Here is a 23,789-nt window from a genome sequence, read left to right as displayed (position 1 = left end):
TGACCCATGGCTCCTTGGAGAACAAAGGTGTTGGGAAAGCCAAGGGTTTCTCCATGAGAGTGTGGACACTCCTGCAGTTGCTCCTTCTTCCAGCTGGAGGCCCAGGCATCTGGGGCTGTGTCCCAATTTGGGACCCATTTAATGCCCCATTGTGGCACCCGTTTAAAGTATAGGAGAGCCTTGTGATGAGTATATGGAATTAATTAAGGAAATAGCAGGAGGTATGGCTGCCTTATTAGTAAAACCAGTGGCATAAGCTGCAGAACTGTCTTAAACCATAGCAACACAAGCATGTATTCTCTGGAAAGTCAAAATCGTAGTTTCTCACCCTTTTTTTTTTTTTTTCCTATGGAGTGATAGGGAACTGTTTAAGACTGAGCCCTGTTTATGGAGCATGAAGAACCTCAGAGGTGGTTTAAGAGAACAGTTGAATTAAGCAATTATTTAAAAAACCTTATAGTTTGTAAATAGCATAAGAAAGTTCAGGATGAAGGATATCATAAGAACATTTGAGAACAGCAACTTAATGGAAGGCTTTATCCTGCTCAAAATTCTGGACATAATGTGATTTAACCTGCTGGTTACTAAAAACCAAAGACTGGCAGCCTCGTTTCTAAACATGCAGCCGTGAAAATGTACAATTGATGAGGAGTTTGGAAACCATGAGAAAGTGTGGCCAGGTCTACACCAGAAAGCAATTTCTCCTCTGCATCTCAGTTAATGGGAAAGCAGAGCTGGTCAAAATCCCAGAGGAGTCTCTGCATCGGCTGCCCTGTGCTGCCTGGCCAGGGAGGGTTTTGGGCGGCCTGCTGGCGCGTGGTTTGGGTGGATTAGAAGGGAAGAGGTGTGCCTTTTTTTCCAGGAAACCGAAAGGCCCAAAGGGAGCTGCCTTTGGGCCTTTGCTGCTGCTTTCGTGGTAGGAAGACGCTATGTTTTATGTTCCTCGGGCATTGTCTGAGGCCGAATAAATCGTGCCCAACGGAAAAGGCTTGGTGCAGACTCGGAGGCAAGAGTGCTAGGATTTTCCTGGACGGGTTAGCAAGCCCTTTCCGATTTGCAGTGTCCTTGACAGCAGCTTTGCTACCAGAGCATGAACACAGCCTTGTTGCGTAAATGCAGGCGCCAGCTCGGTTATCTTCTAGCTATAAATTAAGATATTGATTTGTTGCAGGCATCAAAAGTTAGAGAGATTTGAAGTGTGGGAGTCCGCTGTAAGACATGCTTTTGCCTAGTTTCTTGGATAGTTTGTAAGCGCAGAGCTGCACGTGCTACTTCACGTTTTTCTGACTGTCTGTCTTTTTTTTTTAAGATCAAGGTGATTTTCCTCCTTTTTTTTTTTTTTTTTTGGAAAGGCAAGCAGTCTCCTCAAACTTGCAAAGAAAAACATATGCTTTCCAAGTACAGAAAGGAAGACAGAAACAGGATCTAAGCAAAGAAAGGAACAACAGGAATGGGAACACCCAGCACATGGAAAAACACTTCCAAGCAAATCTCTGTAAGATTAAGAAACCTGGACCGTCAAATGGAGACGGTGGTGTTTACGCATGTTTTAATCTGTTTGCACAGTGCTTTGAAGGTATAAAGTGCCTCAGAAATGTGAGCTGCTTATTATTGCTGTCATTGTAATTTTCTGTTATTTTGAGTATCAGTTATTCACGAGAAAGCGCAACAAGTGGGAGTTCTTCTGAAGCTTTTTAGTCGTATTATTTTCAGTCATGTAATACCAAATGTCTCGGAGGCATCTTATCTGATACAAAAACATATGGGTCGCTGTATAACAGTATATAGAAAGACACAGGCTGATACATCACAGCTGGTGAAGTCAGCAGATAATAATATTACTTTCAAAACTCTCCCTTCAGTGTGAGGTGGGGAGAACTGAGGTTGTTTTGTGCCTATTGCTTAAATTTAACAATATTGGGAAAACCCAAGAGGGGAAAGCATGTGGATAACTTCCAGGATCTGAATGATACCCGGAGGAACAGGGCTGTAATTAAGCGTCCTTGCCTACTGAAATATGTGTATGATTGCTATGGGATACCGTAACTAGCAACATCATCTGTCTATTTTTAAAGCTAAAGCAATAAGGCTGTGCTAGCGTATCTGATGTCTGTGCATATGCTTGGCAAACACCTTCTGTGCGACTTTGGAAACAATGCTTTTACCGTTCCCAACCGGATCGGCTGAGAGATGGGTATGTCTGAGCCTTTTGCAGAACGCACCAAATGATTTCCATGGTTTTCACGCACAGTTGCAGAGACTTGCTTTATTCCCTAACAGATTAATTACAGACAAGCATGCAGGATATTTTTTCCTGATTGCACAGTGATTGTGTGCCAAGAAGTCACTAAAAGGAAGCAGAAAGAGTGGGAGAGATTATATGCAACAGGAATAGTTTGCCATAGAGCTGTAGATTATTTATTGCTGGCTGGCTTTGATAAGTAACTACAGCTGGCTCTGATTTTCTAGATGCTGCCCACTGCTTTGATCAGCAATGAAACTGTTAGCAGTACTGACAATTAAATTACTGTCGACGGGCATTACCGTCCAATCTCCCCAAGATGAACAGTGGCAGCTCACTCCCGTCTGGGCTATTGTTGCAGTTTTTCTTCTATCACACTGCTGTCTGGATCATGCGGTGCCTGTTTTGGGGGTGGTCTTCCCCATTTGCTGCAGTTAGAGAGCAAGGCTCCCAGGTGCGTGGGAGGCATGCTGGGATCAATGTCCTTTCCTCCTCCTTCCCCAAGAGCTACCCCTGTTGACTGGTGCGAATTGGGTTTATAAGCACCGAAATATCCCATTTGCATTTCTGTTTGCCTACTCAGAAATGCAGGCACTCAGCTCCCTTGAGGCTTTAGCTGCAAAAAAGCCATGCTTGCAGTGGCACCGTGTGTATAGCTTTGTCGTTGGGTGTTTTCAGGATGTTGGTCTGATGTAACATGGTTGGCTCTTTTTTTTTACTGCTCTCTGCTGCAAAACAACTCAGGCAAATTCTCCCCTGCCTAAAGGGAAGGAATCGGCTAGGTATGGTATAAACTGGCATCATTAATGAGAGCCTGCCTGAAATATGCCTTCTCCTTGTGTTATTATTGTTCGTAGCAATTGGTATCAACTGCTGGTAGTTTTATTCAGCTAGAACTGTGTCCTGCTTTTGCCCTGTGTATGTAAGGCTTGTAGAGGTAGGAGTTTTGCTAGAGATCTCAAGATGAGAAGTAAATCCTCTGCAAAATGAGCTCTTGCCTATGAAGCAAGTTGCCCTGCTTTTAACTGCAGTTCTGTGAGATTGGTGTAACCCGCCCCTGGTGCCAATTCAGCTGTACCAGTATGAACATGCTCGCACCAGCGTAGCTTGTTCCCCTGTGGAAAAAGAGAACAAGCTATTCCAGTATAGCACACTTTTATTTCGCTGTGACTGCATCCACACTTTAGTTGCATTCGCAGAATTATATCAATAAATATTACTTTAAATTTAACGTAGGTGAACCAATGCAAAATCACATATAGAACAAGTCTTGGTCTGCAGACTGCCTCAGCAGCTCCTTGACGAGCCAGTTTTAAATATGCCACGTGCGTTTATGATCTTGTCTTTGTGATTGAAGTTGCGGTGGAAGGATTTAGTGTTACTTTGCCTGCCAGTGTGGTTTGCAGTTAAGAAACTTAAGACTTGGCTGGTGTGTTGGCTGTGAAGTCCAGGCACGTGAGTCATGGCTGTAGTTTTAAATAAGATGCAGAAGACTTCATTCATTTTCAGGCTGGTTGTTGGCCTTTGTCTTTGTGTGCAGCATATTGGCATTAAAAGGGGGCCATGGCAGAGATGCAAATTACAGTAATACTTACTTGAAAGTGCCTTTAAGCTGGCAGGGAAATACAGAGGTGTGTTAACAGTATTGAAAATACTGTTATAAGCCCTGATAAATACTGTTATAAGCAATAAGCCCTGAAAAGCTATTTACACCAGTGAAAAGTGAGTCCCTAGCAGCTGTGAAATACTTGGCATTCAGATCTGATCATCTGCATCAGTGCAGGGCAGACCTGAAATCAGCAGGCAACACCAACTAAGAGAAACTTAAAAAAAAAAAAAAAAAATCTGATTGCATACTTTAATCCCCAAATATCATGGTTTATTGATGGGCTTTTCCCAGTGCAGCTGCTGATCTTGCTGATTAGGGACCTAACTAAGCTTCTAATTTTTTTTTCTACTATAGGGTGCATAAAACTATATGATCCATTTCTGCCAGAGGAGAGGTTTTATTAGGGCAGCTTTTTTTAGGCTTGGTTTTTGCAGTTTCACTCGGCTGGTACCTGGCATGGTCTGCTGTTCCAATTGCAGACGTATTTGGGTCTGAGGGGCTGGTTGGGACAGAAACCTAATACACTTTTTGGCACAGGGACAATGATTTACTATGCGCTTGTACAGCTCCTAGCGCTTTCAGTTGCTGCGCCAGTTGATTGCTAATTGCTAAGCGATAGTATTTATTGCTGATAGCTGGTAATAGCGGTGTGTGTTTGTGCCGTGCAGCCTGGGATATTAAGGGGTTTGTACCTTTTAGAGGCACTGCAAAGTCGGCAGCTGACCCCAGCCTTTTGCCATTTTACATGCTTCCTTACTTCACTTTGGAGATGTTTGTGTATTCCCTTGTTGTCATCCCAGACCTTTCAGATCCTTTCTGTCTGGGCTCCGAGGTTGGAGCTTTGGAGCCTGCCGTTGCAATGACCAGATTATCCCCAAAAAGCCCTGTCGGCTCCAGTCACCACTGCTTATTGCTTTCCTCCCTTTGGTCCCTGGGGTGCCCAGCTTGGGGCTCTCATCCAGGAGGCAGCATCGCTCTGTTAAAGAACCTCAAAACGTCCTCAGTTCAAAGTATTTTTCATTTGCTGTGGCCAGTTTCTCTTGAAAAGTCATAGTACGGCAGCTGGGACTCCTAATTTTGTATGAAACACACAGATGGAGCTTACAACTTCTTTTTGGATATGGAAAAGATGAACTGGCCGGCCCCATACACTCTGGCCTGCCTAAAATCTGCCTGCCCCCTTGCAGCAGTCCTCTTTGTGATAGAGGTCTAATGGGACAGTTTCCCGTTAGTGCCTGCCTCTTCCTGACAAATTGCTGTGGTCCATACTGGAAAGCATCATCTGGCAGGTGGCTTTCAAGCCCCTATGCGCCTCTAGTGCTAATAGCAAGGAGGGTTTGCAGCTCAGCAGTATTGTTTTGTTTCAGTTTTTGCTTGGATCTTTTCATGCAATTATCACGCGCACACACACACACGTGTTAATATAAATTAGCTTTGGAGTGATGGGAAAGGTGCTCGATCTGAATCCCATGGTTTTTGGATTGGTCGATTTTTGTCGCAGAATATATTGTCAGTTTTGCCAGACCCTGCCATCGCTGTTGGCACGGAGGAGTGCCACTGGCATCACCAGAACTGGCTCAGTATAAAAGTAATGTGAGGAAAGGTGGCTCACTTCCTTGGTCTCAGGTGTTGCCAACTAATTGCTCTTGAAATGTATTGCATGCTCTTAAAAAGCAAGCTTGCAATTGGCATAAAGCACATTCAAGTCACTTGGGGACCTTCCTTTTTCATCGAAATATATTTGAGGCAAAATGCGCACTGTGTCGTAACTGCTTTATTTCTGTGATTCGCCAGTGCTTTAGTTTATGGCTGATAACTCGTACAAAGAGACTTTGCCTGGCTTCTGCCCTGCATGCGCACAGCTCATATGAGTAACAGAGGAGTCAGCAGTGCAAATATGGGAACAGTAACTCTTTGAACAGGTAGGAGATCAGCAAAGAGAAATGCATAGTTAAATCTGTATGATGTGGGTGTGTTTATTCACCTGCTTGCCTAAAGCTCGCTCCAGCTGAATAAAGGAGAAATGCCAGTGCAAAGAGTCTGTCCTGCCTTCTGGTTTTCACTGGGCAAACTGGTATAGAGAGAAAGACTGAGGTGGACACAGAGGTGGTTGGTCTATGCGCAGCGTGGGTCCTCTGGGCTCATTTAACACAGCGTAAATCCCACCCGAAGTGCTCTTTGTGGGGTATATAGTTTCCTTCCTCCTACAGAGATTTTTATTGAAAAGAGATTTTTGTTGAAAAACCCAGGGCCAGAATAACTGCTGTGTTTTAACTGTTGTCAAAGGAAGAGCTAGGTGCTCTTGTCTGAGAAACAGTAAAGTTTATGCGAAAATGCACGCTGTTAATTGCCATGAAAATGCCAGGGGTAGCAGCCCTATCAAAGTATAGGTGGCATGTTAAATTTAAGCTGCTGCACAGCAGATGCTGGTATATTACAGCGGCCAAAAGTCTGAAGAGCTACATGAGGCTTATAAGGATCTTTTCAAAACTAAATGCACTTCCTTAAAATGTATTTGGTCTTGCTTATTCTGCCTTCTTTGTCAAGGCCCCTGAGGTTTACAGAGCCAGTTTGGGTCTGACAGGAGAAACAGCAAAGCAGAAGACTGGAAAATTCAGCATTTTTGGAGTACCGTGCCACGGGGCTCAGTGACTTCCCCATCTCTGGGTTGTTCTTCAGATGCAGATGATTTGATTCTCTTTTCTAACAAGAGAGCGATATTTCACAAACAGGAGACTAATTTCAGGAGGACACTTTCAAGCATATAAGTGAGTCTTAAAATTAGCTTGGTATTTCCTAGTAATTGTATGGTGGGAGGGCAGCCTCAAGGCACAATTTTTTTCTAGATTTAATTATATAAAGGCAGAGGTGGATATCATAGAAAGTAATCAGCGAGGCTTGCAGTAGTCTTTTTTTTTTTTAAATGTCATTAAAGCTTGAAGTAGGATCCTTCCATTAAAAGGGAATATGATCTCACTGTGTGATTTAGATAGCAATATGAGGCTGTAATGATGCTGTTTAATATGCTCTTTTTAAAGAAAAATATCAAGACCAAAAAATGACCTTGAAGATGTAGGCTGCTTGAGAACCGCGTAACCTCACACCTGCCCAAAGCAGTGTGTTCGTGGGTTTTAATATCAGCGAGTCTTAGCTAAAGCAACTTCATTAATTCCTTATTTATGCTTTCACGTACCTGGAATCGTATTTCCATTGGGGCCACCGGTGGCGGTGGGTGCTGCCACACATGGGACCATATCAATTTCACCACTTTCTCTATCTGGGGTCTCCAGCCTCTGAGATGCCGATAGAAAAATTGGTTCATTAAAAAGCTTTGTTCTTAGGTAATCAGCTGCTGGTGGAAAGGATTATGTTGGAAGTCATTGGATGATATTACTGACAGGGCATGTAAAAAGTGAGGGGCACAGAGAGAAGTGTTCCCCAGTCAGTATGTACGCTGAGTTATGGATAGTTATTGGGAAGGTTAATATATTGAAGGTGGATGCAGTTTACATCTGTACAGCTCATTAATGCTGTTCACAGGAATCAGAGACTCACTGAAACGATAAGGCTCGGAGATGTATTTACAGTGCGTCTCAAACAAAATTCCCTGGTGGATGGGCGATCAATATTAATAGCAGCCATAAAAAGGAATCAGAACACTTCATATTGGCTTTTCAAGTGGACGATTTTTTAGTCATACGTCCAATGCCTTTGCCTTTGGGCTTGATATTATTGGTTCTGAAATTCATAGCCAAGGGCTTGTTTGTTTAACTAGCTTTTAACGCTTGGGATCACTTTATTTTTTTTGGTACTTTGCACCTACTGAAGTCAAGGGAGTGTTGCCTTTTGCTCAGGGCTGGGGGTTGGCCTGCTAGCCATACTCAAGCTAGCTAGGTCAAAGCTAAGCTAGGTATATGTGCATGAGTGGCATTTATACCTTAATTTCTATGTAAGTGTATCGCCAGCAGCCTCTGGACTTCCTCCTAAATTCATTGGCAAGAATCAGTCTTGATATCTATGCAAATCATTGTGTCATTTAACTGAAGCTTTAGTTTGAAGTTCACAAATATTCTAGACAAGCAGAAATTTGGAGGCAGAGGTCTAGCTCCTGGGCTTGTTTCAAAGCAGGTGTTTGGAGCGTCTGGGCTAGTGCATGGTATGAAAACGGCATTGGGGGAGCAAGGGAGGACATGTTTCTTTCTATACGTTGCACATGCGCTTAGTGGTGCGTTTCATTTTGGAGGGCAAGCAGTCTTTGTTAAACCGTGTTTTGATTTCTTTTTTTCCTTGTCTAAAAGACTGCCAACTACCTATATCAGTAACAAATAACGGTAGACTTTAGTTTAAAATTCAGTAAGATGGATAAGCATTCAAATCCTTGCAGTATGCTGAACAGCTGTCACTTACTTCTTGGTTACCCTCAGACAAATGTATTAGCCCATAGGATGAAAGGACTGAAGAAGATGCCAAGAAAGCACCTTACCTTCCTGCACAGATGAGTGCCTTGAGAAACCACCTGAGCATGATGTTTAACTAGTAGAGATGCTTTCAGGAATCAGGGTCTGAAAGAGATAATGCAAAGTGTGATTTACCGCAAGTAAAGCAAGGAGTGTAAGACAAAGGTCTGTAGGAAAGCTCTTTGCTGCCATCTTTTACTGAGTGCTGGGGACTCTCATCTCTCTGGTGATATGGGTAAAACATTGAATTCTGCATCTGCGTACCGTTACCAGGGCAATAATTAAAGCGGATGTATTAGTTGTAATTACAGCAAGGGAGGTATGATCTGTGCAGTTAGCAAGGGGAAAGACCAGGGAAGTTGCTAAGTCAGGAGAGGCCCCTCAGTGCTAGTGGAAAATGTAATATCACTTGTTAAATTAATAGCTTCCTGCATAACAATCAGTTTACAGTTTAAAGGTCAGAGGAAATGGGTGTAAAAATTATTAAGCGTTCATTTCAGTGACCCACTCATTGATATTCTTGCTCTGAGCAAAACTCTAGCATAATGTTTACAGAGTAAACTGCAAGTATTTGAAGACAAAACACATGAGGACTGTGTATTTAGTACTTATCGCAGTACACAAAACCCATTTCTAAGCTGTAAGCGTGGTGTTCCCTCTCCTAAACACAACGTGATTTCAGTGCTGAGCTGGTATTTGCTCGCAGGAGATGTTTGTCCAAACCATAGCTGATTAGTAAGATGAGGCTTTCCTATACATCAAATAAGAATGCTTTGCAGTTTGTGCTCCTACTGTCAGCTCTCTTAACCCACAGTCAAATAGGGTTTCCCAAAACTAGTAACCTAGGATAGTTTTTTATCTCAATGAAGGCATTCGACTCCTAGTTTGCCTTCAGTTGTGCTGTCTGTGGTCTTTGCTCATCACAGAGGAAGATCAGTTGTGAATCTACTGAGAAGACTGTGCATGCAAGTGCCGATGATGTGCTGCAGGGACTCGCTAGCCTGCCCCCTGAGCTTGCTGAAGGAGCTGAGAAAAATCCTTGCTGTTGCATATTATTTTAATAGTGCAGTTGGTGACTTTGTCTTTTTGCAGCTTTGTTCCATGATTGCAGTTCTGTGTTCTTCAATAACCCGCCTTATTTATTCCCTACTCTGGACCTGTTGCAAAGCTGAGTGAATAACTTCACTTTTTCAGGTTCCAACAAAGAGCGTGACGGCTCAAACGTTTGGTGTAGGCTGTAATATGTGCGTTTTGCCACATCCCTAACCAAAAACATGGGTTACTTAAAGAAAAATTGCCTGCAGGGGCACTTTTCACTGTATCAGATTTTATTTAACTGTGAGTAGGGGGTTGGTTGTCCAGTTACCTGTCTTATAAATAGATGCTTTAAGAAAAGCTTCCGAAAACAAATTTTCCTGAATTGCCTGCTAGTTTGTTAGCTGATGTTCAGTGGTGCACTGGTGATTTACTAATAATTTACCCTTGTGAAAGATAGATGCTGCCGTTTTTCCTTGTGAATAGTTGGGGCAGTAATAGCTGTAAATGGATCTGCTAACAATTTGCCTTCTCTTTTCATTCATGAGAATTTTAGCTCCTCAGGGTTAATTGAATCAGGAAACGTCGGTATCTTTAGATTTAATTTTCCCTATTGAAGCAGATTCTAGAGTGAATTACTATTGTGAATACAAAATATGGTTTAATTTGATTTCTGGGAAATATTTAACGACTAGAAAAAGAGAAGATTGTTTGGGACAAGCCTTGAATAAATTAAGAGCCTCCTTTAACTAACACAGCCTTCTTGGCTCTCCCGAACCTTTAATGAACTATTTATAGAGATGTGCATATTTCCAGTCTATTTGAAAATGCTGGAAAGGACAGTAAGCAAACCAGTCTACCCACCAGTTTGTAGAGGGTAGCGGCAGCATAATGCCCATACAGTGTTTAGCTGGGTGGTAATTATATGTCAAGAACCTAGAAAATTTAAAGATGGACCCGGGAAAATTTCACCCTCCAAAGCCTTGGGTCTGATGCTAAAAAATGTCTTCCCAGCAAGCACAGAAGGCTCAAAATGCAAAGAAGCCACGCTGAAAGGCATCCCTGGAGCAGCATATCTCAGCTATAAAGGTACTAGTCATTGCCTTCACCCCAGATGGGTCCAGCGTCAGAAGTGGAGAGTGCTGGCAGCTCCCATCTGCCAAAACAGCAGCTATGAGGTTTTCGAGGGGGGAAGCAAACTACTCTTCTTGCCAGATTTCAATTTGGTTAGCTATTACTGAAGCTGGCTGTGAGCAGAAGTCACCGTTAGGTACTTGCACCCTGTTAAGTCCCTCACTTCCAAGGCCTTGTGTTTCATGATGGCTTGAGTCGGACTCGGTCTGCTACATTTTTCTTTTTTAAAAAGATAAAGTAGTCACAGAGACAAGGTTAGCAAGAAGTTTATTTCTTGCTACTGAATTATTTATTCCTCTCTAAGCCCTGGCGAACAGCCTCTGCTTAATAGTACGTTACTGCTTAAAGAGCTGTCAACGCACAAGGGGCGATCTTGAAAAATACTCTGTTTAGTGGCTCTGTCAATACTGTCTGTATTACCTTTCCTTCATTTTTATAGTCAAGACCACACAGTGGAAGGCCAGAAATTACCTGAGCAGCATGCTTCAGTAAAGCGATCTTTAATATATTAAAACATAAAAACACTTAACCAGATTCCTTCATGCAAGAGGTAACCTCATTGCTAAAAATCTACATCTTAGAATCCACAAGCTCTCTTAGAAAACTATCACTTGGCGTATCAAAATCAAGACGTGATGTCTGTCTTAGACAAATTCTCATCTCATCTGCCAGATTTGGATTGGAGGCAGGAGTAGTGGGTGAAATTTGCTGCCCTGTGTTACGCAAGTGGTTTGGTTATATCACGGCAAGTTTCCTTTTTGGCCTTCTGGAATTCTTACCCAATTTTGCTTCTTGCCATCTCGGTCTTCCTCGAGCCCCCACAGAACTGGCTTCTGTGAAGCATCTGCCATGTCCTGAAGTAACCTCCAACATACTGATTTAGAAGTACATTTGAGTTTCAGAACAACATTGTCCCCAAATCAGCCATGCAAGATTTGAGACCAGGCCCAAAAGTGCCTATGTCTAGAAGTGTATCTTCTGAGGTGGCTTCTTTCTTGATTTTTTTGTATGTTTTCTAGATAATCATGCATTAATGGTATAAAAGTCAACATAGCACTAGGCTCTACTATTGGCACCTGTTGCGTGTGCCCCCTCCCATCTCAAACAGATGATTTTGGACTGGGGCTGGATAATTTGGGCATCTAAAGCGTTCCAGTGTAACTGAAACTTCAAGTTGTCTATCCCTATAGATACAGATCTATAAACTTCCTTGACTTTTGCCAGTGGTACAAAAGGCACTGGGAGGTGGAGGAGGATGAAATATGATAGACATAGATGCATGCCTGGACAGACTGGCATCTTTAGGAAACCAAACCAAATATTTCAGATGTTTTTGTGGAAGCCTAATAATGTGAACTGCATTTTCTCCCACCAAAGATGAAAGTGTCTGATGTACAGAAACCCTGAAATACTAAAAAGTCCTTTCATACCATTTTGTGCTGCACTTTCTGCGTAACAAAGTAAAATCTTGCCAATCTCAGCCTTTCTCTGAAAAAATGTCAGGGGAGTCTAAGATTGGGTGATCTCAGGGAAAGAACCAGCAGGCCAACATGTGTCTCCTCTTTTACCCCAAATAAAGGATAAGTAAATTGAGCTGTACATACACCGTCTAGCCCACTTTTAGCAGAAGCGAAGCCCACAAAAGCATGGACAGTAAAACAGCCTGTTGGGTGAGGCTCAGCCCTAGGAGGGAGCTCTTTTCATAAGGGCATTGCTCCAGCTGGTTTATGGAGACATGTCAGGCACTGTTAGAAAATAGACTGGGATGACAATGACGTGGCACGTGTGTAGGGCCATGTGCAGGCATGTAGCGGGCAGACCTGTGGCTCCTGCATCTCAATGAGCTTTGGCCACTGGAGACGTTCAGCTGCAAAGAACCAATTTCAGGGAAAATCGCTACAATTGAGCTTTGTGATCAAAAAGACATGAGCTGCTGCTGTAGGTTTATAATGAGATCCATAAGAGAAGAGCCAGAGCAAATCAGGGGCTTGAGGAAAAGTCCTTTTGTGATCACCCACTGGCTGTTCATAGTTGAACAGGACAGCAAGATTTCTTGCTGTCAAGTTAGTGGCTTAAATAAGCATGGGAAGGAGAGAGCATTAGCATAATAATTCTGTCAATTATCCTGTGGCTGAATGGTGTAAAATTATGGGTGAGGGGAATGGTAAAGTGTTGGTCTCCCTGCATAATACCTATAGCAGCAGTTGAAAGGAGTTGGAGTCCAGTGCATCCAACTGGCCGGGCAACCTGCTCTTGCTCTGGTGCCTGTAGCAGCTTTGCCACTAACATCCATGTGAGCTGATGGCAGTTCTCAGCTGGTATCTTGTGTTATTAATAAGGCAAAATGATGCTGAATGCAGCTTTTTTTATCCCTGTGTCAAGAAGGATCTCCACCATGAGAGCAGGATGGACAGAAGAGCTAGTGTTGGTGGCTGGGTCCCTAGCTGGCTTTCTACTGGCCAGACCTGGGACTCTGAGTGGCTTCGTGCTATCTGGGGAGCAGGTCCCTCCGGTCTGCCTTTGCTTGGAACTGCTCAAGGGCACTTTCAGAGAGGGAGAGCTGCACTGGCCTTTCTGGGAACAAGGACAGAAAATAGCTCACTGTTAACGTTCCTAAACCAGCTATTTAGACCCAAGATTATTTTTGAGTATTTTACTTTGTGACATGTAACTAGCTGCATTTTTCTCTTCTTTTCTTTTTTTTACGTTGACTTTAATTTTAATTTTTCTCTTTCCTTTCTTGTCCCCGCGCAGCTCTCTGCAGTCAAAACAACCCCTTTTTTGCAAAGGTACTATTTACATTGCCATACATTAGGAAAGTAAGTTGCTCTGGGGATGCTGTTGGTGGCAATGTGAATGCAGGGACTTTAGGAGCCCCAACGCCTGATTGCAGGGGGTTTCACTGGGCAGTTGCATCATGAGTCCTACAGACTGGTGGTGGTGAAATGTTGTGTGACTAACAATGACTTGTTAGTGTCTTACACCCACATCGCTGGGGGTGGGAGTGATAACACATCATGTTTTTAGAGATGCCCTCAAAACACCACACGGGCCTGGACTCATCCTCCCTCCATGGGGCCGGTGCGGATCACGCTTGCCTCATGCAGCCATGATACTGCCTGTGGAGGTGGCTGTTTCCAGGCCAGCCCTGGTGGCCAGCCCTTGTTGGCTGTGACGAGCCCTTGCACCTGCAGGCGAGCCCTTCCCAGGTTCAGAAAGAGCTGCTGTTTAACGTGATTTTGTCAACCCAGCTCAGTTTAGTGGGAATAGGCTGGGACCGTTTGCACAAAGGGCTGATAACCCTCCAGGGAGGGAGAGGAATGGAGAACTATATATCACCTCTGTAGGGGAGAAAATTATATGTCATAATATTTTTATTATAATAATTTTGTATGATAAGAAATATAATTATGATAACCCAAATAAAATATGGGAGGGGAGTCCCTCGCATGGGGACATGCTCGTTGCATGCTTGTCCCTCTCCTGGGTAGAGGGAGCAGGCCTTGTGGTCTATAACGCCGTTTATAAAAGAAATGAAAGATTAAAAAAAGACATCTTTAATTTCAGTCAGGGTAATATAATGCCTTAGCCAAGTGGTGGTAAATAGCACAGTACCACCAGGCTCACGTGCAGGGGGGTAGGGAGCCTTTCGGGGAGACCCATGCTGTTCTTTAAGGCTTGTCTTATTGATCAAATCGTGAGGCTGATCTGTCATTTTAAAGAAGATTAAAATGACTTACTTGTACATGCTCTCTAGGGAAATAAAGCCAGGAGTGGCACAGGCTTTTCTGTCCTACTGCCCTGCAGATCCCTGCTTGCTGCTCTCTGTTCCTGGCAACTGGTCTTCCTCTGGGCAGCTCAGACTGAGTCTTGGTGGAGATAGCGTAACCCTGCCGACACCAGTGGTGTTACATTTATGAAAGAGACCACAAAACCTTAAAAAGAAACAAAAAAATGAATCTTAGCTGCTGTACACTGGATAGGCCCAGTAAGTAGCTATTGTAGACACACCTTTGTAGAGAAGAGGATGTTATAGCAGTGGGATTCACTGAGGAGCAGTGTCCTCCTTCCCTGCAGTTTGCAAAGACTGGGAGTCAGCAGATCAGTAATAATAGCTTCAAACTAATACAACTTTTTATTCCCCCCTCCCACCGAATAGCCTTCTGGCACGCTATAAAAAAATCTGGCACGCTATTTAGGATGAGGCAGCTTCGAAGCAGCAGAGTCATCTGGGTGTGAAACCTTGATTTCCTGTGTCTCAAAATGAACTGCTATTTTTCTCTTTCCTTTTTAGAAAACCCCCACAGCTCATGCCATGAAGGAGGAGAACTTTCTTCGCCGCAGGTTCTCCCTCTGCCCGGCCTCGTCGACCCCTCAGAAGGTCGATCCTCGCAAGCTGACGCGCAACCTCTTCTTCGGGGCCGACAACGACATCTACCCGCTCAGCCCAGGTGGGTTTCCGCTGTGCCAGTGCCAAGTTTCTCGTTTCTTGTTGCAGTTGTACTGCCTGTCTCACATGCCCGAAACTTGGTGCAGACCCTCAGGTGCTTGACTGCAAATAGGGGTGTGGGGTTTTTTGTTTTTGTTTTATTTTTGTTGTTGGTTTTTTTTGGCCAGGAAACAAAGAGAAAATGAGTTAACGTGGAAGTGAGAGAGAAGCTGTTGCTGCAACACAAATATCACCGGGTGCCAGCCACTTGGTGCTGCTTACCCAGTGCTGTCTTCTACCGCTACAGTGCTAAGCGATAACTGAGGGCATCAGAGTTGGGGGTTTAAAACCCTTTAAACACTGCATGGCCTTGTGTTTCAGAGACGATTAGTGTTTTGGGGCACTTCCACTTTGAGGCACTTGATGTGTTCTGCCCAAAATGTCATGTTCTTTTAAGCTGTTGCCTGGGATGCTTTTCATACTTTTTAACAGCAGCTTTCCCCATTCAGGTCCAGAGTCCAGGATAAACATTACAAGAGCAGACTTTCTGTGATTAATGGTCTGTAAACATCTACAAGCGCTTTTCCCAGTACTGTTGTCAGTTTGCAGCGAACTGCAGGCTGGCTTGAAGAGCTCTCTTTAAGTTTTTTTGGCTTTGAATCTGTTAAATAGCATCCAATCTAGAGGAAATGGAGCTCATTTTATTGTTTCGGTGTTTGTCGCTCACAATAAACAGACAGTTGAATCTCTTCCCTTGATTGCAGTCTGCGAACAAGACTTCAGCTCCGGTCTGTAAACAAGTGCCTCGGGCTTAGTTGAGGGAGCCATCGCAAGTTTGCAGAGCTGTCATTTGTGGTTGCCATATCAATGTTAAATAATCAAACTTCACAGCACCTTGGTGAGGTCTTGAAGTGCTGAGAGATAGAGGAAGAACACAGCATCTGTCAAAAGCCTTCAGTGTTCATCTGCGCCTAGCATTTGGCAGGCTCTCCAGGCTTTGCAGGTGTCTACCAAAGCCACGTTTGGGTTTCAGGAGCTAATCATCTTTCAGTGAAAGATTTCAAGGGCCTCTGACTCTGCAGGTATTTCTATTTGCCAGTCCCTGCTTCAAGGCAATGAGGAACCTACTTTCAGCAGTGCTGAATAGTCCTGGCTGTGGCCAAGATCACTGGAAGCCTCAACAACCTTTTCATCGTCAAACCAAAGACAACTTAAACGGGACACCCAAAATCTCACACTGCTTAAACCTGTGGGCACTTCTGAAAAGCTAGCTGCCAATAACACAGTCTGTACAGACACCTAGTAAGTAAAGAGCTGTTTCTTGGGAGCTGAGGGGCCTGCAGGATTTTCAGATTATTACCACTTTTCCTTGTTTTGGGGAGATGGAGAGCCATAGCTTAGGCTTTGCCCATGCTTGAATTCTTACCCGCATTTTCACTGCTAAGCAAGGTATTGGTTTCATCAGACAGGTATTTCAGTGCTGTAACCTCCCAGAAAAAGTCTGAATTTTCTTCCTTTCATTTCTTTCCTTTCTCTACCGTGCTGCCTCATCTTCTTGTTTGCCTCAGGTTTCCTGTAAGCAGTAGCTGTCATTGTTCATGTTCTGTTACTATTTCCCATGGTTTACTGTTCTTCTTGCTCCTTTGCTTCCCCTGTCCTGTTTTCCTCTGAGCTTCTCTTGTTTCCCTCACACCTCCATTCCTTGTGAAGGATGCAATGGGTAAGCTGTGGGTCTGCATCCCAAAGCTGCATCCAGTCTTTCTGTGTCCCCGCTTTTCTCGTTTTCCATGAGCTTTTAGTTCTTGAGATTTCTCCGCTGGTCTGTGCTTTGCTCCCCAGCCCCGGCAGACTTTGTTCATGAGCCCACAGGGATTGACTACTTTCCTCTGTCTTTTTTTATATGGTAACTAAAAGGAGTTTGAGGAAGACATGTTTTCTCTTTCTAGATAGTTTACAAACCAGAGAGACATTAATTCATGCCCCTTGCCCGTGTCTTTTTTTCCATATAGTGATGAGGGGAAAGAAACTCTTTTCTCTTGCTTTCAGTGGGTAGGATGCTTGCAAGACTGCAGAAATTTATTGGAGGAGTAGCTAAAAGAACTTCTAGGGATTTTTTTTTTGGTTGACTAGACTGTAAAATCTCACGGTGTCTTTAAATAAAAATTTAGATTAGCCTATTTGCATTTTAAAAGAAGCACTTTAATAAATATGGGAATTTCACTGTGATAGATGCATGGAACTAAATTTCGGTCTGATGTACACCATGTAGCTGATGTTTACTGCAGTAACATTCATGGAATTGGGGAAGGTTTTATTCCCAATAGTTTTGCCATGCATCAAAGCCTGCATTTTTCTCTTGTAGTTGTCCAGATACTTTATCAAAAAGTCTATAAAATAATTGCTCATGCTGTATGGAGCTAATAGTTAATCCTTCAATAACCCGGTGATGTTGCTTACTATTAATCAGTCGTGCTTGCTGTGTTATTCTTTACAACAATTCTTTATAAAGAGGAAAGGAAAATGCACCTTGCAGGACTGATACACAGCAGAAAACCAAATGAAGGAAATAGTTACTGTTCTGAAAAGGATCTGGATATAATAGGATAAAAGAAGGTATCAGTGATTTAGCTGTACAACCCCCAGACTGGAGTGTGGGAAGTTTTCTTCATGATGTGTTGAAGCCCCTTTCCATACGCACCATTGATCGATCCCCTTCCTGAAATCCTGCCCCTTACTTGGCACAATACTTCTGGGCTACCTTGTGCAGGACTCTTTCTAGCAAGCCGTATTAGTAGCCAGCCCTTTAAGTTGAGCGCTTCAGCTCTGTTTCTGGTGTGGGTTATTATGTTTCCTTGGTCAGGAAGATAAGAATTTCTGCTTCTATAGCCAAGTTAATATTTAGCTCCTTTTATGTTTTTATGTGGTTTCCTATTTATTTTCTCAAGGTGGCTATGTATCTTGTGCTCTGGGTGGGACTGGCTCTTTTGGGCCTTTGATGCACTTAATTATGTGCATGGTTGTGCGAGCAACTCGCGGAGAAGGGGTTCAGTGCCGCTGGCTTTCCAAATGAGGACTGGCGCTTCCCCTCTGCAAGGCTACGAGTCTGCTTGTGACAGCTAAGACGGCTCAGCTCCAAAAAGCAGCCTTTCCTTTGTAAGTGCCAATATGCTTAGTGTGTTTGACATAAGGAACTAGTTTATGCTGCTCCATAAAAGTGTTTTATGAATCTTTGTAAACAATGTGTATAGGAGTGAACAGCTCTATGTGCCTATTCTTATAGGCATAATACCCTGAGAGAGGGATGGTCCAGAACCTCAGAAACACCTACAATCCTATTGTTTAGGTGCAAATGCTTTCAGCTGTATGACTGAAAGAAGGCAAAAATCTCTAATGTCCAGGCTTTTGGTATGGATATCAGCTTGGAGTGAAGCCTTCTTTTAGAAATGAGACATAATAAAGAATGGATGTGAATTCTGTTATGCTAATAGATGTCTTTCCCTCCGAGCAGGCAGCAGCTGACTCCCATTAACTTTGCTTGAACTTTTAAACCATATGTTACTTTCCCATACGTGCACGGAGGAAAACTCTTTATGGGAAACAAGTGCAAGAACTACATGGCTTTGTGAGTTTTTTCCAACGGCTTCTGCCTCCATCTGGGAGAACGGAGGCTGTAGAGAGGAAAGCGCCATTGGAGAAGGAAAAGGAATCGAAATGTAGGTCCTAATCTGTGCACAGCAGTTCTTACGGCCATCGCGCTTGTCACAGTGGCACACTGGGGCAGGCAAATATCCAGCCTCTTGGGAATTTCCCCTAGCCAACCTGCCTGAGAACATCAGGTTTCTGAGTGCTTTCGCTGGAGACTGGTGTTTTAAGGGGAGGAGTGATAGGTGAGAAACTAGGCTGAGATCCAGGTCCCCAGTTCTTGGGCCGCCCTCCTACGTGACCGTGTGACTCCTCTACTCCTCTACCTGCCTCTGTCTCAGCTCCCCATCTGGGCGATGCACATGGTGCCCTCTGCACTTACACTTGGAGGTAGTTGCCTTCAGTGTCAGCTTGTTGTCCTTCATGGTGGAAGTGCAGAATGAGACTATGAGCATGCTTATTTTTCAGTGAGCTTCTGCCACTAGCTTTTCTCGTGGTGCTTGGCTTCTTCAGTGGCTCCGTTGAAGGCTGCAGGAGATGCTGCGGCTTCTGACGTGTCTGTGGCAACTCCTACTGACTTTGGGAGAGCCAGGGTTTCCCTTGCTGGTTTTGTATTTTGCGTTGTTTCCCAGACTTGCCCACACAAAGTTTTAAACGCACTTCTTGCAGTTCCTATGTTTGCAGTGTGCTGCGAATGGTTTGTATTCCACTGTCTTGGTGGTTCTTTACCGCAGCCAGTATTGAATCTCTAATTCCTAACAATTTTGAAAGGAAAGCTACGTTACAATTGGATAACAATGACTGTCTTGGCACTAAAAAGCTAGTCTAATCAGGTGCTATTTTTTGGCTTTTTTTAATAGAAGCTTTGTGCTTTCTTTTACTGTAAGGGTGTGATTACAGTATGCCGAAACAACAACATTTGTCGTTTCATTTTGTTGCTTGGACCAGGACTAAGTATGCTAATACTAGTATATAATGTGTATAATGTACTGACAGTTTAGTATATTTAGGCAGTGGAAAATACAACTCCCTACAGCGTTTGGAGAATGTCATGGTTTTCACAAAAGCTACGTATTAACTGAAATTGTTTCTTATTGTAACAAATAATTTGGTCAGAAGACATTGATCTGCAGTGTTTTTTCTTAGTTATGTCTAGGTGGAGTTCCGTCTTCTGTAACGTTTCATGATCATGGCTATTATTTGTCAAACAAAGCATGCTATCAAGTGCATCTCTGTATAGTTGCCAGATACTGACCAAGGAGGCTGACGTATTGAATAGCTTCTTATTAACTGAATATCATCAATTATTTGCTCTGAATGAGGCATGGCATGTGTAAGAAAAAAACAGACTATGATAATGTTAATAAAGATTGCTTCATAACGCAGACGCATGAGGGCGCTGTTAAGGATGCATAAGCATCTGGATTTCTGGTGTTTTCTAGCCTTTACATGCAGGACTCTGCCACCATCACATTGGTTTTACAGAATCACAGAATGGTTGAGTTTGGAAGGGACCTCTGGAGATCATCTAGTCCAACCCCCCTGCTCAAGCAGGGTCCTCTAGAGCATATTTCCCAGGATCGCGTCCAGGCGGGTTTTGAATATCTTCAGGGAAGGAGGCTCCACAACCTCTCTGGGTAACCTGTTCCAGTTTACCATAGTGTTTTCAGACATCAGGTTTAAGCAGTACTTATTGCATAGCCCGAGCATGTGGACCTAGGTTATTTCAAGCTCTCTGAGGTCTGTGCGTGGTCTCCATGTGCCTGGTGGTGTTCATGACACCTGCTCTTGCTTTCTGTTAGCAGGGTCTCTCCTATGGCTGTGATTTGGCTGTGATTTTCCACAGAAATCCTCCATTTCTGAATTGTGCTGCTTTGTTTCAGGGAAGGACGTGGAAGGGAACAGCCCGTCAGCGCTGAAGGATGAGACACCACCGACACCAAACTCCATCAGTAAGGTACTGGAGGAGAGGGATGTGACCCTGCTTGTGCTTTCATTTCTTCTCAGGCCAACTTGTTAATCAGTTCTTACTCCCTTTTTTTCTTTCAAGTCATTGAGGAAAACATTTCCCTCTGTTCCTGTGAGAACTGTGTGCATGTTTTGAGAGAAGGAAAACGAGAGTGCTGGGTGGCTGGGATGGCATGGACAAGTCCATGCTTTCCTTGATCTTGATAGCATTTACTGCAGCAGAGCCCTGTTTATCTGGGTCTGCTGTGGCCATGCTGTTAGGTGCAAACAATTACGGTTGTAGAGTTGATTTTGTCAGCAGGGGTGTCTCCTGCTGTTTCTGATCAGCAAGGCAGTTGTAGAGCTTAATTGTTTTGGAAGAGAAAGCTTTATTTAATATTTATGTATTGCATTATCATCCAAAAACCTGAGCCCAGATCTGGGGGGAGAGCTCTGGGAATCAGTGCAGCAGGAAAGGAATGCAAACTAAGCAAACGTTCCTGAACCCCCTTTTCCATCCAGCTTATTATGGAGAAGTGAAACTCTAAAGACTGGATCTGGGTGTTCAAAACCTGGCTGTAAATCTAGAGTTACAGAGTGCCTGGATTTGATTTCCTGCAGAGATGGAATCAACATTTTAATCTAGATCTGGCTTTGAGATTCATGTACAGGGTTTTTGGCTGCGGCTCCCTAATATGTTTAAGAAGGATAACTCGAAATAGGACCAAAGCCTGTTAATAAATTTTTAACTAAATTTATTCAAGTGTGAAGCTATAAAATGCAAATGGCACCATCTTAAATGAAAATATAACAGGAATGAAGCAGCTGGAGACGAATGATTTTTTTATAATACATGATGGTGGCTCTGCATCTTCAAATACGTTTGGCCATGCTTACCGGGAGCTTGCAGACCGCTGTGCAGGGATGCCCTGGTGGAGGCCAGCACAGGGAGGTGGCGACAAGAGAAGCGGTGAACGTGCAAAGACGGCTCATGTTCGTGAGTCCTCTCCTTCTTCTGGAGCTTAGCCAGCTTCAGGCCAGCTCTTTCAGGCAGGTTTTGCTCTTTCAGGCAGGTTTGGTTCCTTGTGGGAACCCAGCTTCTTACTTAGCCTGGCAGGGCCAGAAACACAGAGCTGTGGAAAAGCCAAAGGACTAGGCAGCTGCGTCCAGGGCTTGTTTCAAAACCTAGTCTTTCAAAGGCCTAAGTTTTTCTTCCCTGTTTGACTGGTTTGCTTAGATATATGGCACTGGATTCGGACACTGCCAGCGGAGACTTTGCAGCTCGCTAGGCCTATGCTGGATGCCCGTCCGTCTCGCTTCGCTCCGGTTCACCAAGCCATACTGCACACTGCCTTGTTCTCCTGCAGCCCAGCAGTTGTTCTTCTGTCTTCCTCTGCCGAATCAGTGACTCCAGGAGGGAGTCTCTACTGTGTGCCATGTCTTGTTCCGTACAAATTTAGGCAAACCAAGAGTCAATTAATGTTGGATTTTTCATGTCTAATCAGCTAGAAGATTATATAATGAAATCTTTCTATGAGGTGTCCAGGACTGTAAGTAGGGATCTCTGAGTATTTCAGTTTAAAAATAAATAGTGATTTCACCAGCTTGAACCAAAAGAAAGTGTGTGTACTAATTGGGTCATGTTTAGATTACTAAGAGAAGAGGGAAAACAATTTTTAAAAATCACATTGTAGGGTGTGCGGGTTTAATTAATGGATTCAAAGGTGAATGTACTAGGTAGAAGCACCCAGTCAGCAAAAAGAAGAGAGACAGAATTATTCCTTGGGTAAGTCTGCTGAACATTGGAGCCTAATTTGGCCTCGTTTTTAGAGGCAGGAGAGGTACTTTCGAATCATAAATTTGCAGCTACCACAAAATAAAAGCACCTGCATCTGCCTGACTCTTCAGAGAATTTCTTCAGCCCATCCCTCAGGCTGAGCACAGGGAAAACATGGCAAAAGAGGTTCAGAAAAATAGTTATAATTAAAAAAAAAAAAAGATGCTGGAGGCATGGATACAGGCTGGCCAGGCCAACGGCAGGTTGTGAGATGGCTGAGCTGCAAGGATGCTGTTTCCGTCTACCTGAGAAATCTGTTTATCCTCACTGAGACGCCAAGTTCGCTGCTACAGTATTTCTCCCCTATAGTTCAGTGTTGAGTGTGATACCAGGTAATGCTGAGCTAGGATAAATTCAAGCAGCCAGCCCAGCTCTGGCAGAAAGGGAAGATTTTTTTAGGCTTCCCATGAAGGAAAAGAGATTCGTGCCATGAATGCTTACCCTCTATTTGCCCTAGCGGGTGTACCTGCCCTTGTACACCAGCGTGCCTGCATTGCAATGTCTGCTATCCCACGATGTGCCGGCTACTCACCTAGGAACACGAATGGCTGAGTGGTCAGATCCTGCACTGGGGCTTGGAGACCTTGAATTCCCAGCTTGGCTGCGGGTCTCTGCATTACCCCAGGCAGATGAATTGCTTTTCTATTTCACTTCTTCATCGGTGGCGTGGGGACAGTTCTGCATCTCACGCACTCAGGACATGACCACCCTGTGCGATGGAGCAGATTGCAGGGCTCCCAGGCTGAAGTTGTCTTAATTGCCAGCACACCACACTGTACCTGAGCTTCCAGCTCCTTTTTCAAAAAAAAAAAAAAAAAAAAGTTAGCTCACTTATTTTAGGTTGTTTCTCACTTTAGTTTCCTCCTTTTTTCCAGAACCCTTTAGCCTTGTTTTCTGGGTCCAGCGCTCACAATAAGATGTGAAAGTATCACTGAACTGTCTCTAAGCCTCAAGCTCCTTTCTGCAGCCAAGTAGCACAGTTACCCCATGCCTGATAGTAACAGAAGATGTTTTTCTCTCCTCATGTGCCTCATTCAGCACTGTTAGCATCCTTTGATGCACCCTTTATTGCAGTCTGCAGTGTTGTATTATCTCTTTCCCCTTTTCCTGCTCAATGTTTACCTTTTTATTCTAGTGTCCAGAAATCTGTTATGATCTCTTGATATGCATGCAGAGCCTGCACAGAATTGAAGTGTATTTTAAGGGACTAGTAAGGCAAATCTTGAAGCTGGAGCTCAGTGATGCTTCATTCCTTTCAGTCCCACACTGGTGCCACAATGAAATCTAAAATTATCACCCTATGGGAGTCTGTGCATGGTTATATAATGTACAGAAGGGCAAAGCTGAGATTGCCTGGTTCCTCATGAATGAGTTTTTCCACATGCCTGAATTATTTAGGACTTTAGTGTTTCAGATTACCAATCACGTACCAATCTAAGTGGTTGCTAGAAACTTAT

General features: G+C 43.7%; 1 protein-coding gene across 13 annotated transcripts in view; it reads left to right on the top strand.

The window, feature by feature from the left end:
• OSBPL5 (oxysterol binding protein like 5) overlaps positions 1-23,789 on the top strand; it is a 134,534-nt gene that overhangs the window by 62,525 nt on the left and 48,220 nt on the right. For 12 of the 13 annotated variants that reach the window (XM_068944842.1, XM_009674447.2, XM_068944840.1 and 9 more), the window contains 2 exons: positions 14,772-14,928; positions 20,432-20,505. In XM_068944842.1, the coding sequence (XP_068800943.1) occupies positions 14,772-14,928; positions 20,432-20,505 (231 nt within the window). Of the gene's footprint in view, positions 1-13,231; positions 13,267-14,771; positions 14,929-20,431; positions 20,506-23,789 lie in introns of all 13 variants that reach the window. The other variant, XM_068944838.1, reaches the window with a different exon arrangement.

The sequence above is a fragment of the Struthio camelus genome, chromosome 5 (genome assembly GCF_040807025.1).
Source record: "Struthio camelus isolate bStrCam1 chromosome 5, bStrCam1.hap1, whole genome shotgun sequence".
In the NCBI taxonomy this organism is placed as follows: domain Eukaryota; kingdom Metazoa; phylum Chordata; class Aves; order Struthioniformes; family Struthionidae; genus Struthio; species Struthio camelus.
The sequence above is the reverse complement of the archived record's forward strand: the minus strand, read 5'-3'. Positions and strand labels throughout refer to the sequence as shown.